The sequence below is a fragment of the Stegostoma tigrinum genome, chromosome 29, assembly GCF_030684315.1.
Source record: "Stegostoma tigrinum isolate sSteTig4 chromosome 29, sSteTig4.hap1, whole genome shotgun sequence".
Taxonomy (NCBI): Eukaryota; Metazoa; Chordata; class Chondrichthyes; order Orectolobiformes; family Stegostomatidae; genus Stegostoma; species Stegostoma tigrinum.
Window position 1 is genome coordinate 34,044,105 of NC_081382.1, and position 20,371 is coordinate 34,064,475.

At 40.5% G+C, this 20,371-nt stretch overlaps 1 protein-coding gene across 3 annotated transcripts in view; it reads left to right on the top strand.

Moving 5' to 3' along the window:
- The first annotated feature begins 5,751 nt into the window (after positions 1–5,751).
- The window catches only part of LOC125465406 (transforming growth factor beta receptor type 3-like), a 141,639-nt gene continuing 127,019 nt past the window's right edge, over positions 5,752–20,371 (top strand). Inside the window, exons 1-4 of one of the 3 annotated variants that reach the window (XM_059638415.1) lie at positions 5,752–6,008; positions 6,290–6,598; positions 7,759–7,826; positions 8,451–8,675. In XM_059638415.1, the coding sequence (XP_059494398.1) occupies positions 8,618–8,675 (58 nt within the window). In that variant the 5' untranslated portion in view covers positions 5,752–6,008; positions 6,290–6,598; positions 7,759–7,826; positions 8,451–8,617. Of the gene's footprint in view, positions 6,009–6,069; positions 6,172–6,289; positions 6,599–7,758; positions 7,827–8,450; positions 8,676–20,371 lie in introns of those variants that run through there. The other 2 variants (XM_059638413.1, XM_059638414.1) reach the window with 2 other exon arrangements.

Sequence of the window (20,371 nt, forward strand, 5' to 3'; positions counted from 1 at the left end):
TTCAAAGTACTCCAATAAATTAGGTAAACATGATTTCCCTTTGACAAAACCACATTGGATCTGTCTGATTACCTTAAACTTATCTAAGTGCCCCGTTATAACGTTCTTAATAATTGATTCTAACATTTTCCCTATGACACATGATAAGCTAACTTGTTTGTAGTTTCGTATTTTCAGTCTCTCTGTGTCTTTTTTTAACAACAGGGTCACATTAGCAATTTTCCAGTCTGAATAAACATTCCTCAAATCTAATGTGTTTTGGAAAATTAAAACCAACACATCAACAACTCACAAGCAATATCTCTTAAAATCTTCGGATGAAATTCATCAGGACTTGGTACTTATCAACTCAAGGTTTGAACAATTTACATGGTACTACAGTACTTTCCTGGTAGTTGCAAATTTCTAGAATTTTTCTTCCCTTTCAATTCCTGATTTACACTTATTTCTGGGATGCTACTTGCATCATCTCAAGGGAAAGACGATGTAAAATATCTGTTCAATTCATCTGCCATCTCTCTATTTTCCATTACTAATTCACCAGACTCATTTTCCAGAGGACCAACACTTACTTTGTTAATGCTTTTCTTTTTAAAATCTAAAGAAACTTTCCCTATTTTATTTATATTTTTATTTAACTTTCCTCATTCTCTAACATTTCCCTTCTGATTAATCCTCTTGCAATAATTTGCTGTTTTTTCTTTATGTCTAATCTTTTGGCCTGCCACCTATCTTTGCACAATTATGTCTTTTCTTTTCTGTTTGACATTTTTTTAGTTTACCACAAATGGTGGATCTTTTCCTTAGTGCTTTTCTTATTTGTTGTAATGTATCAAATATGCACTTCCTGGAACATTCCCTTAAAAGTTTGTCATTGCATCTCTATTAAATATCCTTTAACCTAAGTTCATCTTTGCTAGCTCTGTTTTCATGGTCACGTAATTGCCTTGTTAAATTTAACATAGTAATCTTGGACTCATATTTCTCTCTCTTAAATTGTATATAAAATGCAATCTTATTGTGGTCACTGCTGCCCAGGGATGTTTTTTGTTGAACAGCACTGCACATAATTTGTTTCTAAATAATTAGGCTAGACCATGGCCCATGCTCAGAGTCCAAAATACTTGAAACAAATCAGGTCTAAGTATAGGTGCTCCCAATCCCCACCCACTTGAATGAATGGTGTGGGTAATACAGTAATATTGAAGTTATAACATTCTTTGGGGTCATGTAAGTTTGGGAGAAGGAACGCAGTTCCTGTCACACCTAATTTCTAGGTTCAACCTTGAAACAGAGTTAAATATTAATGGGCCAGATTTTTCTACAAGTGGCAATCACAGTCAGATTGCTGTTCTGTTTCTACTGATTTCTATTAGACAAAACTCTGCATCTTTGACATAATATTCCAATTATGACTCTCTCAGAAATAATTAGTCTACCTGAAACCCAACAGGTCCATCTTAGTGTAGGATAGTCATGGGATGTCAAACTCATGCCCACATTTAAAGGCAGTAGTTGCAATATTCTGTGATTTAAAGCTCAGTCACTTTGACAGCTCCTGTGAAAGGATAAGTATGTAAGTAAATTGGAGTTAGGGAGCCAGGTAGGTGATGGTGTGTTTAGGGTACGTCAGAGAGGGTGGGTAATGGCTCAGGTCTGCCAGTACGTGGATGGGGGATGACAGAATTTCAGGTGCCAAGGGGAGTCTTGTCTCCTATGGCAACAAGGGAGTAAAGTCTAAGGAAAAAGATGAGGGGCTGGAGGGTGTCTGGGTTATGTCAGATGATAGGGTGAGCAGAGTGTCAGGTAAAACGCTGGGAGATAGTTGCTTGGCAGCAAATTTGGGGGCTTGACAGTCTTGTCAGATCTAGGGCCAGGGTGAGGGAAACAGAGTGCTGAGTCTCAGAGGTCAAGGGTTCTCAGGACTGCCTGTGGGATGGGGGAGGTGAGCTCGCTATCAGTAGGCACAGGAAGGGTTTGTTGGGTCAGGGGTTTGTTGGGTCCCAGGGATGGAGGGGACGTGTGCGTGTTTGAGGTGGAAGGAGAGTTGTCGGGTCTGCAGTGTGGACGTGAGGTGTCAGGTCAACATCCAGTGGTGTAAGGGGTCTTAGGGTGAGTGTGGTTGGGGAATGAATGGTCATTTGGGGTGTCAGTTTCAGAGGTTTTTAATCTTCTAACTTTTCCTAGATAATTATGAATTTAACTGCAGCAAACCCCCAAATTTATTCAATATTTTAGGAGGGTTCCAGGTGCAGGTGAATTGCCCTCAGAATCTTTCCCAGGAAATTCCCTTGAAGCCCACTCTATCAGGGATTCTACAGGGTTCCAACATGCAGCTCCCATCTGTGCTACAAAAAATAACTAACAGGCTGTTGGAAAACGCAGAGCATTGTATTAATTTATGAGTATTTTGTGATTAAGGAGTTAAATCTAGGCAAGACAGGAACAAAAGAAAAATAAGTTGTCAACAGAGACAAAGGAAATACTTTATGTTTGGCACTGTGTCCAGCAAAATAACAGCAGTTTTTAGATTAATTCACGCAGAAAATAAATTGACAGTGCTAGGTCTTTTCTTCTCAACTATGCTACCGCCTTTTGTGCTGTTCCAGTACCTTGCCCTTTATGTCATTGTGACTCCAAACAGATTTTCCAGTGATATACTTCAGTCTTGTCTGCTTCCTATTTCCAAGGTTGTTTGGCTACATGTTCCTATCAGTTGATCTCATACTTTCCTGTGTTTTTTGAAAAAAAAAGGTCCATGAGTCTGCATTTTAAACATCATCAATGTCTGAATGTTTTAGTTATAAAATTAAGAATTCTTTTACATTTTTCAGGACTATAAGTACTGAGATTTTTCTTGATTTTTTCCATGCTGCAGTATGTTCTGCCATACTGTAATTTATACAGAAGGCTTATTCTTTACATTGAATAATGACCTGAGTCCTTGACATGTAAAAATGAAAAACTTTTAGCAGGCAATGTGTGCATTTTATAATAGCATGTTTTATGTGAGTCCTGATATTGTTGTAAAGTTCCCTCAGCTTTGTAGGGTCACTTCAAAAAATTAGTCAGGGCTTATGCCACTATAATGGCATAAATCAGGCAAGTAGCAAAGGAATTGGACTTGGGTTCCATCCTGCTACATCTCTGTATATCTTATGTTTGTAATAATTTCTGATGTGGGTGGGAATGGCACATCCTTTAGTTAAATATTTATTTAGGGGCACATATACCTTGAATGTGCTTCTTCAGGGGCACCTGATTTCAGGATATCATATTTTCGGTGCCATAGAACATATATAGAACATTACAGCACAGTACAGGCCCTTCGGCCTCGATGTTGTGCCGACCTGTCATACCAATCTCAAGCCCATCTAACCTACACTATTCCATGTACGTCCATATGCTTGTCCAATGACGACTTAAATGTACCTAAAGTTGGCGAATCTACTACCGTTGCAGGCAAAGCTTTCCATTCCCTGACTACTCTCTGAGTAAAGAAACTACCTCTGACATCTGTCCTATATCTTTCACCCCTCAATTTAAAGCTACGCCCCCTCGTGCTCACCGTCACCATTCGAGGAGAAAGGCTTTCCCTATCCACCCTATCTAACCCTCTGATTATTTTATATGTTTCAATTAAGTCACCTCTCAACCTTCTTCTCTCTAATGAAAACAGCCTCAAGTCCCTTAGCCTTTCCTCGTAAGACCTTCCCTCCATACCTGGCAACATCCTAGTAAATCTCCTCTGCACCCTTTCCAAAGCTTCCACATCCTTCTTATAATACGGTGACTAGAACTGTACACAGTTCTCCAAGGGCGGCCGCCACCAGAGTTTTGTACAGCTTCACCATAACCTCTTGGTTCCGGAACTCGATCCCTCTATTAATAAAAGCTAAAACACTGTATGCCTTCTTAACAGTCCTGTCAACCTGGGTGGCAACTTTCAAGGATCTGTGTACATTGTATGAAAGAAGAAATGTTGGTGTTCCAACTGCCTGTGCAACATAGTTGGCTGCACATTTGAGATGCAATGAATTATATTACCAGATCTCGGCATTCCAGCCTTTCAATGATCATGAAAAACTGTCTTCAACAGGCCAGGATCGGCAAACAACCAGATACGTTGTTATGGCATTTCTAACAATGATATTAGCAATTATGATACATCATATGGCAAAGATACCAACAATGTTGATAATAATCATGTATGGCATGAATTCTTACTGCTTTAACCATAGGGATTGATGCAATGGAGTGGAACAGAGTCATCCTCAGTAGTGACTCTGCAGATATCAAGCAAAGGAATCAATGCAGAAGGTCTAGGCCCGAAACGTCAGCTTTCCTGCTCCTAAGATACTGCTTAGCCTGCTGTGTTCATCCAGCTTGTTATCTCGAATCAATGCAGAAGGTCATTTGGAAGCAGGATTCGGGATTAAGATTGTAAGATAGGATGTATACATGAGCCCATTACTAGAATCTTCTCCATTCTTATGTCTACCATTTCCTCCTTCTCATGTCCAACTAAGCCCTTGTTGGTCCTCTCTCGTGCTTACCTTCTCTATTTTATTCATACTCTCATCCCTCTTATATACGTTATCCTTTCCCATGCCACCTACGTGGCCATTTCCTTCTCTTTATCCATGACAGACTCTTCCATTGACTCTGCCTGCCACTTCCCTCCCTAATGCACCTCATGCCCAACACCTCTTTACATGCACACCCCAATCTACCCATTCCGCTAAGCCCATCTCCTTCTTATTGTTGTCTACCCAACACCAAAAGCTACCCAATCCCTAGGCTTAACACGCCTTATAATTTCCCACTGAATCCCAAGATAACTACTCAGCCTATGTCCAGTTTCTTTATTGTCGCCCTGCCACATCTCAAGCTATCCAGACCTCCCATAGCCAACTTTATCATTGCCCACCGATGCTACCAGCTGCCTACTCTCCCATGCCTATCCATCATTGTCAATTATCCCTCCCATAATGACCTAATCATTTGCTCCCAAACCCCCCCCCCTCCCCCTCACCCTCACCCTCCCCCTCACCCTCACCCTCCCCCTCACCCTCACCCTCCCCCTCACCCTCACCATTTCTCCTCTATGCTTGGAACACAAGCCTCCCTCCTCCCTGCATGCTACGCACTTTCCCATTTCATTTCCTCATGATGCCCACCCCCTCAATGCCTAATGCACACTTGCTCACCCAGTTACCCCATGCTCAACTCCACTTCATCTGTTCTGATAAACTCAAAAAATTAACACTGCTTTCTCCCCAAAGGTTCTGCCAGACCTCCCGAGATTCATCGGCAATTTCTGTTTTTGTCTCACATCTCCAGAATCCACAGTTCTTTGTTATATTGTTCTTTTTATTGCTCACCAACCACATCCAAAGCTACCCGTTTTCCCATATCCACAACCTCACTATACCCCAAGCTATCCACTCCCCTATGCTCAACCCATCATTACCCACCATTAACTCAAGCTATTTACCACCCCATGCTAACACATCATTACCCACCCGTACACTAAGCTACTCATTACCCCTTCATGCCCGCCTCTTCATCATTACCCACCCTTTCTTCTCGACGTGTACTCAATCCCTGCCCATCTCCTCTATAACATTGCTCAAAGTCGCTTCCACCCAAAATTTCCCCCTCTCCCACTTGGTGCCAATCCATTTCCTTTAACTTCACGCGCTCCTAACGGTCGCCTCCCCGCGCCGCGCCTCTCAGTCCCCACGCGACGCGCCTCCAATCGGATTTCCCGGCGCCGGCTCGAGACATTTTTTTTCCTCTCGTCTTTTCCGAGACAAGAGGTGAAGCTGAAAAACAAGTTTACTCACAGTGCATGACGAGAGGAAGGCACGGAACAGGGAAATCCCATCCCGACGGAGAAACATACTCAGCCTAAGCTCGCAGAGGTCAAAACCGCCATTTCCGATCTTTTTTTTGAGGGAAAAAAATTAGAGATATTGGGAAACTCGCAACTTCCCGAATCCGAGGTAAGAAATGCCCAGTTGCAATTTGGTTTCTGTGAATTTGCCGCATTTGTCAGTTATCGCTACAAAGCATATCTATATTTATTTTGTACGGAGGTCTTAGTTATTCTCCGAAGTTTATAAGGCACGGAATTACGATGCAGCTGGATGATATAATTAATCACAGGTTGGGATGAGCATTTACAGAATTGCGATTGTTACTGTTTTTGTTTATTGAAAAGTTATTAAATGTGTCTAATATAATGAAATACTTGAAAATTTTATAAGTTTTATTTGTTTTTCAGCATGCTTTTTGACACGATTATGAATTCCGTTTTCCTGTAACCGGACAAACTGTGGCGTCATTCCCTTCCTGACGATCTCGCCTTATCGGCTTGCCGATTGGCTGTTGATTTTCCCAAGGACGGCCCCACAACGCTGATTTTAATGTCTGATTGGATAATGTAACTGTCAGTCAGCTGGAGGGACGTGTTGCGCTATTGATAGCAACGACAAAAATGTTATACCAGAAGTTTGTGGCAGGAATGAGGAAAAAGAGTTAAGAGTCTTCGTACGCAAAAGGGGAATAACGGCTATCTGAATTATATTTGCAGGTATCGTTTTAACTTATGCAGTCATAAAAATCTGAAGTCCGGTATAGTTTTACAAAAAAAACCTTTGATTTCTCGTTCTCTGATATGTGCAGTAGATTTTGGGAAATAAATTTTTTTGCGAACCTGTATGATTGAAACTACTCAACAGACCCCAGCTCTGCAAAAGTCGTAGAATCGATGGTACAGATTATTCCTGTCGTGTCAGTGAGAAATAATTATTTTTATAAATCAAATCGTCGCTAAATTCTGATTTGATTACGGAATAATTGTATTTGGTTAACGTGCGCAATACAGTGGTACAGATTTACAACTGCAAAATAAAGTTAGATGTTAGTTGCAAAAATGTGTCTACCTGTCTAGATCATTATTATAGCTAGCAATCGCTGGAAGTATTTTTTAAAATCTTTGATCAGTTTTATTAGAGATCATAGAAACCTCTGATTCGTTTCTTTTTGTAGAAACGAAATGAATTTTTACTTAAGAAGCAATCCTGGATGGAACCGATATTTACATATGGTGTGAATTTGTTGCATGTATTGCTTTCGATTAATTCATCCGTTATTAATGCTTAATTATGTCTAATATTAGACGTGCTTTCAATAAGTTTAAGTAATATGATTAGCTTCGCGTAGGTATATACTAATTTACTTGAGTTAGGTTTGATTTCCTAATCGGTTGTAAAACTCCGTGTGCGATAGTTTAGTCTTACAGCACGGAAGTAGACCCTTCTGTCCGACAAGCCCATGCCGACCATAATACCAAACTAAACGCCCCACCTGCAAGCGCTTGGCCCATATCCCTCCAAATATTTCTTATTCGTGTACTTATTCAATTGCCTTTTAAATGTTGTTACTGTACCCTTATTCAGTACTTACTCTGGAATTTCATTCCACACACAAACCGCATTTCTGTTTCTTTAAAACAAAGCCATGTTTTATTTTTAAATCTTTCTCCACTCATCTTTAAAAACTGTCACCTAGTCTTGAAATCTGCCACCCTTGGAAAAGACACTTGTTATTCATCTCGTCTATACTCCTCATGATTTTATAAACCCTTTTGATAGTCGGAAGTTTTGTTAATTATGAACGTGGTTTTGTTTAAAATTCATTAATTATAATTATACCACAAGATTCTCCTGTAAGCATATATTTTTTCTTCAGTAGGTGAAAGTCTTGCCTTTGATTCAGAAAATTGAGGGTTCAAATCACTCGTTCATGTAAACTAAAAGGTAACTTGTTCATATACACTAAAAATGACATTGAGCATTTGCAGTGCTTGAACTGTCCTCGACAATTAAAAGACCAAACCCAAGTGGTACTGGAGAAGATCCCATAATTCATTTGAAAGGATAATAGTATATTCTCTTGGTCTATTGACCATTCTTCGGAATTCACTGTTCATTCGTATTGTTGGTGGAGCCATATTTTGGGCTTGCACGTGCAAAGAAGAGATGTGATAAACTAAAAGATGGTTATTCATTATTTATAATTCTCAGGCCTATAAAATGCTTTCCCAGGGAATCAAATTTATCTGGAGAAAATCTCTTCGGCCTGAGACTTGGGTTTCACCTTCCGTGGTTTGCTAGAATGGCTGAATAAATTCTTTGTGGAGATGTCCCAAATATAAATCTCATACAGAGCTGTAACATGTCAGAAAATAATCCTAAACTCAGAAAGAAAATATTATAGCTGGTGGTCACGGTTGCGCTTTCAATGTTGGACTTCTGATTTTGTAAACTTTGCATATTGAACACTCCCAGATAATTGATAGATACCAATAAATGACATCAGGTTTTAAAAGGTTAAAAAAAACTATTTTTGTGATGAGCTAATGGCATTTTTTTTCTGACTAGATTTGCAACAGACCTCAAGGCTGGATTTGTGGAGTTCGATCTTCCCTTTTTTTTTCCCTAAACTCAATTCACAACAACTTCCTCTTTTACCTGAAGAAGAAAAGCACCTGAACATAACACCGCCTAGATACAGGATCGAAATACTCCTCATTGAGAGGAAAGAAAACATGGAAGCAATCCTCATAGTATTTGTAGTAGCCATTTTAGGATCACAGATACAAGCAGGTAAACTCATGTAAAGAATTTATATCTGAGTAACTGAGCAAACATTTTTGCAACTGTACATATTCCAAACAAATGGTAGGTGGGCATTAGATTTAATGAAACTCTTTTCCAAAGTCTCAGGATGTTGAGGATTCTCAGCAAGACAACCAATGTTTTGTACTAGAGATAATGGGAACTGCAGATGCTGGAGATTCCAAGATAATAAAATGTGAGGCTGGATGAACACAGCAGGCCAAGCAGCATCTCAGGAGCACAAAAGCTGACGTTTCGGGCCTAGACCCTTCATCAGAGAGGGGGATGGGGGGAGGGAACTGGAATAAATAGGGAGAGAGGGGGAGGCGGACCGAAGATGGAGAGTAAAGAAGATAGGTGGAGAGGGTGTAGGTGGGGAGGTAGGGAGGGGATAGGTCAGTCCAGGGAAGACGGACAGGTCAAGGAGGTGGGATGAGGTTAGTAGGTAGCTGGGGGTGCGGCTTGGGGTGGGAGGAAGGGATGGGTGAGAGGAAGAACCGGTTAGGGAGGCAGAGACAGGTTGGACTGGTTTTGGGATGCAGTGGGTGGGGGGGAAGAGCTGGGCTGGTTGTGTGGTGCAGTGGGGGGAGGGGATGAACTGGGCTGATTTTGGGATGCGGTGGGGGAAGGGGAGATTTTGAAGCTGGTGAAGTCCACATTGATACCATTGGGCTGCAGGGTTCCCAAGCGGAATATGAGTTGCTGTTCCTGCAACCTTCGGGTGGCATCATTGTGGCAGTGCAGGAGGCCCATGATGGACATGTCATCAAGAGAATGGGAGGGGGAGTGGAAATGGTTTGCGACTGGGAGGTGCAGTTGTTTGTTGCGAACTGAGTGGAGGTGTTCTGCAAAGCGGTCCCCAAGCCTCCGCTTGGTTTCCCCAATGTAGAGAAAGCCGCACCGGGTACAGTGGATGCAGTATACCACATTGGCAGATGTGCAGGTGAACCTCTGCTTAATGTGGAATGTCATCTTGGGGCCTGGGATGGGGGTGAGGGAGGAGGTGTGGGGACAAGTGTAGCATTTCCTGCGGTTGCAGGGGAAGGTGCCGGGTGTGGTGGGGTTGGAGGGCAGTGTGGAGCGAACAAGGGAGTCACGGAGAGAGTGGTCTCTCCGGAAAGCAGACAGGGGTGGGGATGGAAAAATGTCTTGGGTGGTGGGGTCGGATTGTAAATGGCGGAAGTGTCGGAGGATAATGCGTTGTATCCGGAGGTTGGTAGGGTGGTGTGTGAGAACGAGGGGGATCCTCTTGGGGCGGTTGTGGCGGGGGCGGGGTGTGAGGGATGTGTCGCGGGAAATGCGGGAGACGCGGTCAAGGGCGTTCTCAATCACCGTGGGGGGGGAAGGTGCGGTCCTTAAAGAACTTGGACATCTGGGATGTGCGGGAGTGGAATGTCTTATCGTGGGAGCAGATGCGGCGGAGGCGGAGGAATTGGGAATAGGGGATGGAATTTTTGCAGGAGGGTGGGTGGGAGGAGGTGTATTCTAGGTAGCTGTGGGAGTCGGTGGGCTTGAAATGGACATCAGTTACAAGCTGGTTGCCTGAGATGGAGACTGAGAGGTCCAGGAAGGTGAGGGATGTGCTGGAGATGGCCCAGGTGAACTGAAGGTTGGGGTGGAAGGTGTTGGTGAAGTGGATGAACTGTTCGAGCTCCTCTGGGGAGCAAGAGGCGGCGCCGATGTTTTGTACTGATGTCGTAACCAGTATAAGGCTTTGTCAAATGGCTGGAAACAGATTATTTAGTCATAAAATTAATTTCTGTGTGGGACCTTTTGTGCAAATTAACATCCATATTTCCTACATTACAGTAATTGCCATAGTGTAAATGTATTTGACTGGAATTTTGCTTCTCAACTATTCTTCAATATTGTGTAATATGTTTTGAACTGGAAAACACGTTTTTTCACAAATTTAAAAGCAAAGAACTGCAGACACTGTTTTGATTTTAGATTTCCAATATGCTGGAGAAACTCAACAAGCCTGCTGGCATCCTTAGAGAGAACAGTAGAGTTAATGTTTTGAGTCCAGTTACCCTGCATCAAGGTCTCCTTACTGACTCTGCTTCCCATATCTTAGCACAGCACTCAAACGGGAACTATTCACTGGGTGCCTAGGGGGTTGTGAAATAAAAAGGAATGGAAGGAAGAGGATTGGCAGTTTGGGTGATTGGAGAGACTTGCATTTATAGACAATATCACTGCACAAGTTGCTTAGAAATTATAACACCCATTTGAGCAGATGGGGCTTGAACCCAGGCCTCCTAGCTCGGAAAAAAGATGCTCCCACTGTGCTACAAGTGCAACCCATCTCTTCCAGCTAATTAAGTACTTCTATAGTGTAGTCACTGTTGTAATGTAGGAAAAACACCATACTCCCACAGCAATCTGATAATGATCAGACATTATGCTTTTTTTTTGGTGATGTTATTTAATGAATTACTGTTGGCCGGGTAACTTCTTGAAAACAATGTTGTGGGAGCTTTTCACATCTGCCAGAGTAGGCAGATGTTTTATCTGAAATGCAACTCCTTCAAAAGTGCAGAGCTCCTTCAGTACTAGAATGGAGTGCCAACTTGTGCTGGAGTGAGACTTGAACACAAAACCTTAACTTAGTAACAAGCATGCTACACACTGAGCCACCAGTGATATTCAAATAGAAATACTACATGCTAAAGAGAGATCTTCAGAAGGAGAGTTGAAGAGTCTATTTGGTTACAGCTAAGAAGCAATAGAAGTATCATTTGGATTGTATAGTTCACCAAATAGTGAGAGACAGTGTGAACTGGATTTGTCAGAAAATTATAAAGGTGTAAACCTATACGGTAGTTGTAACGTAGAGCTTTCCCATCCTAAATTAGGATAATTTTGGTAGAATGGGCAAAGAGCGGAAAGAGTTCCTGAAATGAGAACTTTCTAGATCAGTTTGTGCAACGCACTGAGAAAAGAAGCATTTCTAGAAATAGTCCTGAGTATTCAGGTGATTCTGGTTGATCATGTACTACTGAAGCAATATGTGGGGACAATGTATGGTATGGTTTAGGGTAGCTGCAGGAAAAGACAAAGAGCAATCCAGAGTAATTATGAATTCGGGGAGGAATACTTTCAGTGGAGTGAAAACAGAAATTGAAATCAAAGGTCGGATTTAATTAGGAGTGTTTGATAAGGTCTTAGGCTGCTTAATAAAATGAGTGGCCATGTTGAACAAGGTATACTGACATAGTTGGCTAACTAATAGAAGCCAGATAAGGTATAAGAGATGCATTTTCAGGATGACAACCTGTAACTAGTGGAGTGCCACAGGGCTTAGTGCTGGGTCCAAAATTTTTTGCAATATGTTAATGACTTGAATGAGCAAAGTAAATGTACTACAGCCAGGCTTGCGGATGACACAAATTTAGCTGGAAAGGCAAGTGATGAGGATGACGCAAGGGTTTGCTGAGTGATTATAGATAGGTTAAGTAAGTGGGCAAAAACATGACAGATGGAATATAATGTGGGAAAATGTGAGGTGATGCACGTGGGAAGGAAGACTAGAGGAACAGAATACTATCTAAATGGAGAAAGACTGCAGAAAGCTACAGAATGAAGGGATTTGGGGCCCTGGGTCATGAATCACAAAAGCTAGTATCCCAGTTCAGTGGGTAGTAGGGAATGCAAATGGAATGTTGGTCTTTATTACAAAAAGAACGGATTATAAAGGTAGGGATGTTTTGCTAAAACTTTACAAGATAGTTATCAGGCTATTAACTATGATACAGTGAACAATACTGTGGTTGGTTGTTTCGCTCACCAAACTGTTTCATTATTTTGCAGACATATCATTACCTTGCTGGGTAACATCATCATTGCAGCCTCCAATGAAGCGTTGTTGTGTTTTCCCACTTGTTATTTAAACTCTGGGGTCCTTTGGAGTGGGTTATCTCATTTCCGGTTTCTCTTTGCAGTGGTGTGTATATAGACCCTATCCAACCACAGCATCCACAACTTAAGCTACTAATCTACTCGAGAATCTTAGATGACAACTGTTTTGGACTTTTTTTTTAAAGGAAACATAATACGTTGGCATTGTAATCAGTCCGGTTCACTGGGATGATAACAGGTATGGAGAGTCTGCCTTATTAGGGGAGATTGGGTCCGTACACACTGGACCTTAGAAGAATAGGACGTGATCTTACTGAAACATACAAGTTTCTTAGAAGACTTGACAATAATGATGCGGAGAAGTTGTTTCCATGGAGGATTCTAGGACCAGAGAGTACAATTTCAGAATAAGGTGTTGTATATTTCAATAGTGAGATGAACCATTTCTTCTGATAAATGCAGTGCATTTGTGGAACTTTAAACCATGGAGGGCTGTTGAGAAGGGTCATTTTAAAAATTCCATCCATCTTGCCTTGAACTTAGTCAGGAAAGCAGAATTGAAGGTTGTTAAATATGCCATGATGTTATTGAATGTCAGAGCAGACCTGATGGACTGAATGGCCTACTCTGCGGATCCATCTTTTGGCCTTATGTTTATTCAGGAACGGCAGAGGTACTTAATGAGAGGAAGTTATCAGACAAATGAAGCCAAAGCCTGCTGTATGATGAAAGGTTAGAGAGTAAGATGAAGAAAAGCAGTGTGTATGAAAGATAAATGGTAGGTAGTCAAGTGAGAATTAAGCTTGGGAAAATTTCATTTAAGTAAGGAGAAGCAAAAAGTATGAATGAGAAGTTTACAAAATGGAATCTGTAAATCTTCTGTTGTCATAATGCAAGAAGAATGAAAGGAGTAACTGGGACACTCCTTATTCATTATAAGGTGTTTGGTAACAAGGGTCAGTGAGTTACAAAAATATCCCTTTTGTAGGATGCTTCTCAAAATGTTTTTGTCAAATTAAGGATAGAGAAAACATTGAATTTTTTAATGTACTGAGATGAGAAAGGTGACCATAAACCTGCAAGGTAATGTTCATGTACAAGTCTGAAAAACTGTTATTTTGTAGGTCAATATCCTAGTCTTGACAGTATTTAATTATTTATGAATCATGAATTCCTTGTGCATTCCATAATAAAAATGATTTGGCTTAATTAATGTCACTATAGATGGGATCTGGCGCAGTCATTTAACCTTCCAGTTGCTTCATAGGGGAACTTAACCTTATTTAGCAGTTGTAATATCACAGCCAACAGCACACGCTAAAGACGAATGAAGATTAAAATCTTTCTGTGTAGCCATTTGGGAGACATTTTAGTGCTGTTTGTTGCCAGCCAGTCTCGCCTTGTTTTTTTTTAAGTTTGATATTTACATATCTTGTTGAGGTTCACACCCTTGTGACTTGTTTAATGCCACAGTCAGCACTGCCCATTTATCTGATAGCTGTTTAATATTCTTTTGGGATATTTTCCTGTAAACTTAAACTGCTATTATGCCATGCTTAGTTGTTCTTATTTCTTTTAATCAGATTTGGAACCATTCTTGGATTTTGTTAATACGTTCTAATTTGCTTCAAATGCCCTTTTTATGTAGCTAGATTTGAGTAGAGTACAAAAATGTGGGTAGATATTGGTCAACATTACACCTGTATTGCATACAATAAACTTAGCAGTGGGATAGGCAGCATTTGGTGCTGTTGCTGGGTCTTTCTGTCATATGCATGTGACTTTTTTCTTAATGGGTTCTGGTTGGTAATCTTAAACATGTGGGGCCATTTTGAATATGCAAGTTAAGAATTTAATGCTTATTATTAGACCCCTTCTCTCCAATTTATCACTGGGACGGGCATGATACAGATGTAGTTGAAGCCTTGGGACCAGTTTCTACTTAGGAATAGGAATCAGCCATTCAACTCATCGAAGGTGTTACCATTCACTGAGACCATTGCTGTTTTGTACTGGAACTCCATTCATCACCTTTTAGGGTTTTTGCCTCTAACAGGGTATCTTTACCTGAACTGGCAATGCTTATGTTGTTTCTGTTGAAATAAGAAACTAGGCACGAATGATATGATATTGAAATATCCATATGTTCATTATAGCTTGCCGTTATATACAACTACTGTATTACATGCACAGATACATCTGTATGGGCTAGCATTTAGATGATTTTGTTACAGCACAAGAACATGCTTTAAGTGGTCCCAAGTAAGATGGGCATCCAATCATTTTGCCATCAGGTTACATGCTGTGATATGGTGATGATATCACGAACATGTTTCTGAAAAGTTTCTGTTAGTGTGTCTCTTGAAGCTATACTAATACTGACCGTGAGACACAGCACAACATGCTTTCCAAAAATTCCAAACAGTTATACCTGGTTGTATATAAACATGTATTGTTAATGTGGTAATTACACAAGCAGGCACAACAAAGTTTTCAAGATTAATATTTCAAGCTTCAGTGTAATGCTATGAAAGTTTAACAACTTGCTTTGATCTGGTAATTGTATACCTGTCTAGAGCAGTATACATTCTTTCTTGTTTGACAGCTAGTTTCTTTGCTCTGGTTTGTCTCATTATCACCATGCAATTATTGCATTGTTCTTCTTCACTTTTCATGCATGATTGGTGTGTTCTGCATCAGTCTAGGCAGGTTCCATTTTCGAGAAACCTATGCTAGTATCCAAGTGTTTAAACTTTCAAATAGCATTTTTTTGCTCATCCTGCAGTTTTAGTTGTTTGCAATGTGCTCAGCCATCTATCTCTTTCATTGTGCCCTACCTTGGAAGCAAAATATCCCTTGTCTTGAAATGAATAGACAGTTGTTTGCACTTGCCTTCTAAACGTAATTTATGCCAAGGAAGGTAATCCCTTTTCCGGTGGTATTGCATGCCGTAATGCAGTGTAAAAATCTTTTGTTGTTTCAGAGATAGTAGGAACTGCAGATGCTGGAGAATCTGAGATAACAAGGTGCAGAGCTGGACGAACACAGCAGGCCAAGCCGCATCAGAGGAGCAGGAAGGCTGAAGTTTTGGGCCTAGACCTTTCTTTAGAAATGGGGGAGGGAAGGGGTTTCTGAAATAAATAGGGAGAGAGTGGGAGGCAGATAGAAGATGGATAGAGGAGAAGATAGGTGTAGAGGAGATAGATCAGTCAAAGAGGCGGGGATGGAGCCTGTAAAGGTGAGTGTAGGTGGGGAGTTCGGGAGGAGATAGGTCGGTCCAGGGAAGATCGAGAGGTCAAGGGGGTGGGATGAGGTTAGTAGGTAGGAGATGGGGGTGGGGCTCGAGGTGGGAGGAAGGACAGGTTAGGGAGGTGAGGACGAGCGGGGCTGGATTTGGGATGTGGTCGGGGTAGGCAAGATTTTGAAGCTTGTGAAGTCCACATTGATAACATCGGGCTGCAGGGTTCCCAAGTGGAATATGAGTTGCTGTTCCTGCAACCTTCGGGTGGCATCATTGTGGCATTGCAGGAAGCCCAGGACGGACATGTATGAGGAATGGGAGGGGGAGTTGAAATGGTTCAGGGCTGGGAGGTGCAGTTGTTTAGTGTGAACCGAGCGTAGGTGTTCTGCAAAGCGGTCCCCAAGCCTCCGCTTGGTTTCCCCGATGTAGAGGAGGCCACAACGGGAACAGCAGATACAGTGTACCACATTAGCAGATATGCAGGTGATCATCTGCTTGATGTGGAAAGTCTTTGTGGGGCCTGGGATGGGGTTGAGGGGAGAGGTGCAGGGGCAGGTGTAGCACTTCCTGCAATTGCAGGGAAAAGTGCCGGGTGTGGTGGAAGATAGCACGTATCATAAACTCTACTGTTCTATTTTGAGCTTGGATAGTGGGATGATGTGTTACTTGTTGCTTCCTGCTTAATGGATGTTTTGAAGTGGTTTGGCAATAACTTGCAGTCTGTTATCAAGGCTGTCCATTATCGAATAAGCTGAAAACGTCACTCATTATGTCAATACTGAAAAAACCTGTTGCGTTGTTTAAGTTATCAAACAGTGGAAGATTTGAAGAATGATAATTTGATATGCCTTGCATGCATGCATACATGAGTCATTGAATACCCTGATTTATCCCTGGCTTATGTACAGATTCAGCTGCTAGCCATCTTGTACATTGAAAACTCATGTCTCTGGTGTAACATGGAATGAAATCCTGGTGTAATACTTCATTCTGCATGGCCAAAATGAACAAATGCTCTCAAGTACTTTTTGAATTCTTTCAGGCCATCCTTTCATAATGATCTTCCTGCAACTCTTCTTGTTGCTGATTGGAGTTGTTCACACTGGTTCTGACCAAAGTTTAACAGCCCAACTTTGTGAATGCCTTCAACTTCATAGCGAAGAGGAATATCTTGGTCTTTCTGTGGTTTGGATAACCTCTGTTTCAGCAGTGATTCTGGTACCTGGCCTATATCTCACTTTAAAGCCTTGTATTGTAAAAGTCAAATGATTGTAAATGCATATTTCTGCCTCTAGCCAGCATTCTAAACAGTCTAGACAAATAAGGTGTTGTTATGTGGGCTGTCTTCAATTTTGGTGCCAATTTGAAGAAAGAAAGTGACAGGATCAAATAAGCTCCAGGCAAAGGTAATGCTTGTAAGTGTAGCAGACCACAATTTTTTTTGTGTTTTTGGTTTCAAAAGCTGTAGTTTCTTTTAGGAGACTTTTTGCAGCTGTGGCATCAGGAACTTTCTTTTAAGTCAGCTGCAGGCATGAGAGAGTTACAGTTATAGTTTTCACTCTCCATACAGTTGTATAGCCTTCAGCCTTTGCATTTGTAACTCGAATAGTGCCTTCTTAAAGATTAAAGTTCAAATTGAAGCTAACTTCTTTCCAATTTAAAATCAGTCTTGTTGGTCAATGCCGCATCTGCCTGTACTTCCTGGAACCAATGCTGCTGATTTCTTCTGAATTCTTTACTGTCCAGGGCTGTAGTCAAGTTGGTTTCCAGGTATCTGCCATTGTGATTCTAGACTTTCTCTTTTTATATAAATGGCCACCATTGCTAGCGCTCTAAATGTAGGCTTTGCCTCCAACTTGGTATATTTATGATCTATAGCAGTATCTTATTTTGTTTCTCATTTAGATTAATACATTTCACAGGCATGGTGGTGTCTGGACTAGTATTAGGCTATTCGGTTACAGCAAAAGAGCATGCTTCAATTAGTGTCATGCTTTAAGTGATTCCAGGTATCATGGAGTAAGCAGTCTCTACCGTTTAGGTCACATGCTATGACACAGTGATGATTTCATAAGCATCTCTGTTAATATTAAACTAATGTAGAGACTGTTAGAAATAAAACAGCCTCTGCTACCCAAATCTTTAATCTGTGACTAGCAAAAACCTGTCAGTCTTAGATCTGAAATGCTTAATTGAGCTCAAATGAAATGCTTTTATTTGAGATAATTCCACTTATTTTACCAGCCTTCATGAAGTGTTCCCAAGCTTCTCTCTTGTTTGGTTTTTGATTGGATGACCATGCACCTTTTTTTAAATCAGCTCTTTCCATATTACCCAGCAGTGGCAGGGCAGTTTGATTCTGGTAGGGTGGAGTGGGGTTGGGGAGTGGTGGAGGAGGGCAAGAGAGTGAGGGCTTAGGGATCATCATATGGAAAAAATTAATGAGGAGTTAGTTCAGATCACGGTACGAGTAAAAATAGAACAACTGACCTATTGAGTTAACTTTGTCATTTGGAGAGATCAGGCAAATCCTGATAATCCTCAACTGCTGGTTTTTCTCCATAACCCTGGAATCTGTTCCTGATTAAAAGTTTGCCTATCTTGGCCTTGAAAATTCTTAATGTGAGCTTTGACTGCCCTCTGCGAGAAAGAGTTTTAAAGATTGACTGCCCTCTGAGAGAAGAAATCCATCCTCATTTCTATTTTAAATGGGTGACCCCTTAATCTAAGATTTTTGCCTCTGCTCCTAAACTCTTCCCAGAAGGGGAAACCACCTGTCTGCATTTACCCTGTCAAGGTCTCTGAGAATCTTACTTCAATTCTCATTCTACCAAACTCCAATGACTACTAAGCCCAATCTTCAACTTTACCTTGTGAAAAACAATTCACCCAGTATCAACTTAGTGTACCTTCCTTGGATTGGCCTCAGAGAGAGTATATCTTTCCTTAGATGAGGAGGCAAAAATTGTTCACAATATTCTGTGTGGTCTGATGAATGCCTTGTACAGTTTTAATGAGACTTTTTAAAAAAAACTCATTGTAGAGGGCAAAAGCGTTCTTAGATGGAAAACTTTGATTTTAGTGACATAGCATCATGTAAATAATGCCAGATGTTTTCAAGCACTGTGTAACCTGCAATTCCATTCTCCCAATTGCTCCATCTCTGGCATCAATTCCAATAATGCAGGGGTCCTTTTTCCTCAACTGAGGATTATCCTGCACTGAGGTTGATTGGATATCCAATCAGAAAAAGTAATCTTGTGAACCCTTAAGAGGCAAAAGTTTTTTTCAAATGCTTTATTTCAATGTGTAACGCTGGTGATCTTTATTTTTATTGTTATTGTTTCTCTCTCGCTTATGCTGTTAACAAGGATAAATAACTGTGCAGATAATTAATAGCTTCACAGACATAAGTTCTAGAAAACAGTACTAGAATTAAACAACGAAATAATTTTGTCTAGGAATACTTCTGAGTAAATAATGAAAAAATTGAAAGCATTTAGCAGCTTTGAAAATATGAAATTGAAAAGGCATGTAATATATTGGCACCTTTAATTCATTGTAAATTGAACTGATCATGTTTGCTTTGTCTATTTTGTTTCCCTTTACAATTTGTCCTTTGTTACATGGGGTCACAATTCTTCTCCATTTCAATTCAATAAATTATTGACATTTTAGGATTTTAGAGCTAGAGGTACTTGCTGCTCATTCCTGTTTTATCTGGGTAATATGAATGCCGGATCTCTGCATCAGTGGAGAGGTTTTTCTGTGCAGCAACCAATAAATCCTGGTCTGGGCCTTGACTCAACCCCTCACCATGGGTTATTTTGCCTCTAGAAGAATAATCTTTTGCCAGTTGGAGATAGTGTGGATCTCGCAGCTGTCCCTGGTATTGCCAGCTTAGTTAAATATTTATTATAGTTTTTCAATTGTTATTAGTAAAATATAATGACTGTAGTAGGATTATTATTCATTCTGTTTCATTAATGTGAAAAAAACCCACAAAAAATCACGATTTGAATTTCAAATGGACTTTTTTTAAACAAACTTTTCAGAGACTAAAGTGGATAGCTGAGGTGTTTTATTCTAAATTTGGAAGTTAAAAAACACTGTGTTTAGATGTTATTTTTAACATTGCAGAAGTTTTTGTTTTGGAAAAAAATCAAAGAGGAGCTTTCCTTAAAATAAGGAGTTGTTTTCAGAGTCCTACATGTGGTTGGTTCTAGGGAAGTTTCTTTTCCTTAGGAATCTATTAAAGAGTTTTTTTTTTACTCTTTTATTCAGTTATTCAGCTAAGTGGTTCATTTTTATTTAAGCTTTATGTTTGATATATTTTTAAATCTTTTCCATTTTAATATTATTTTCTGGAAGTAATGAAAGAATTTATTCTTTTGTTTGCTTTATAAGGTGTTATTGAAAGTTCTTTTTATTTTAGGCCTAATGTTATTAAGGCCATACATGAGATATGGAGAGAGATGGCCAGTAGATCTAGAAAAGTTATTACATAGTCATCCATCTTTCTGACTGATCTGCTGTCGGGAAAGTTAGGGTAGTTCAGAAGTCTCCGGTGCCTATTCCTCTT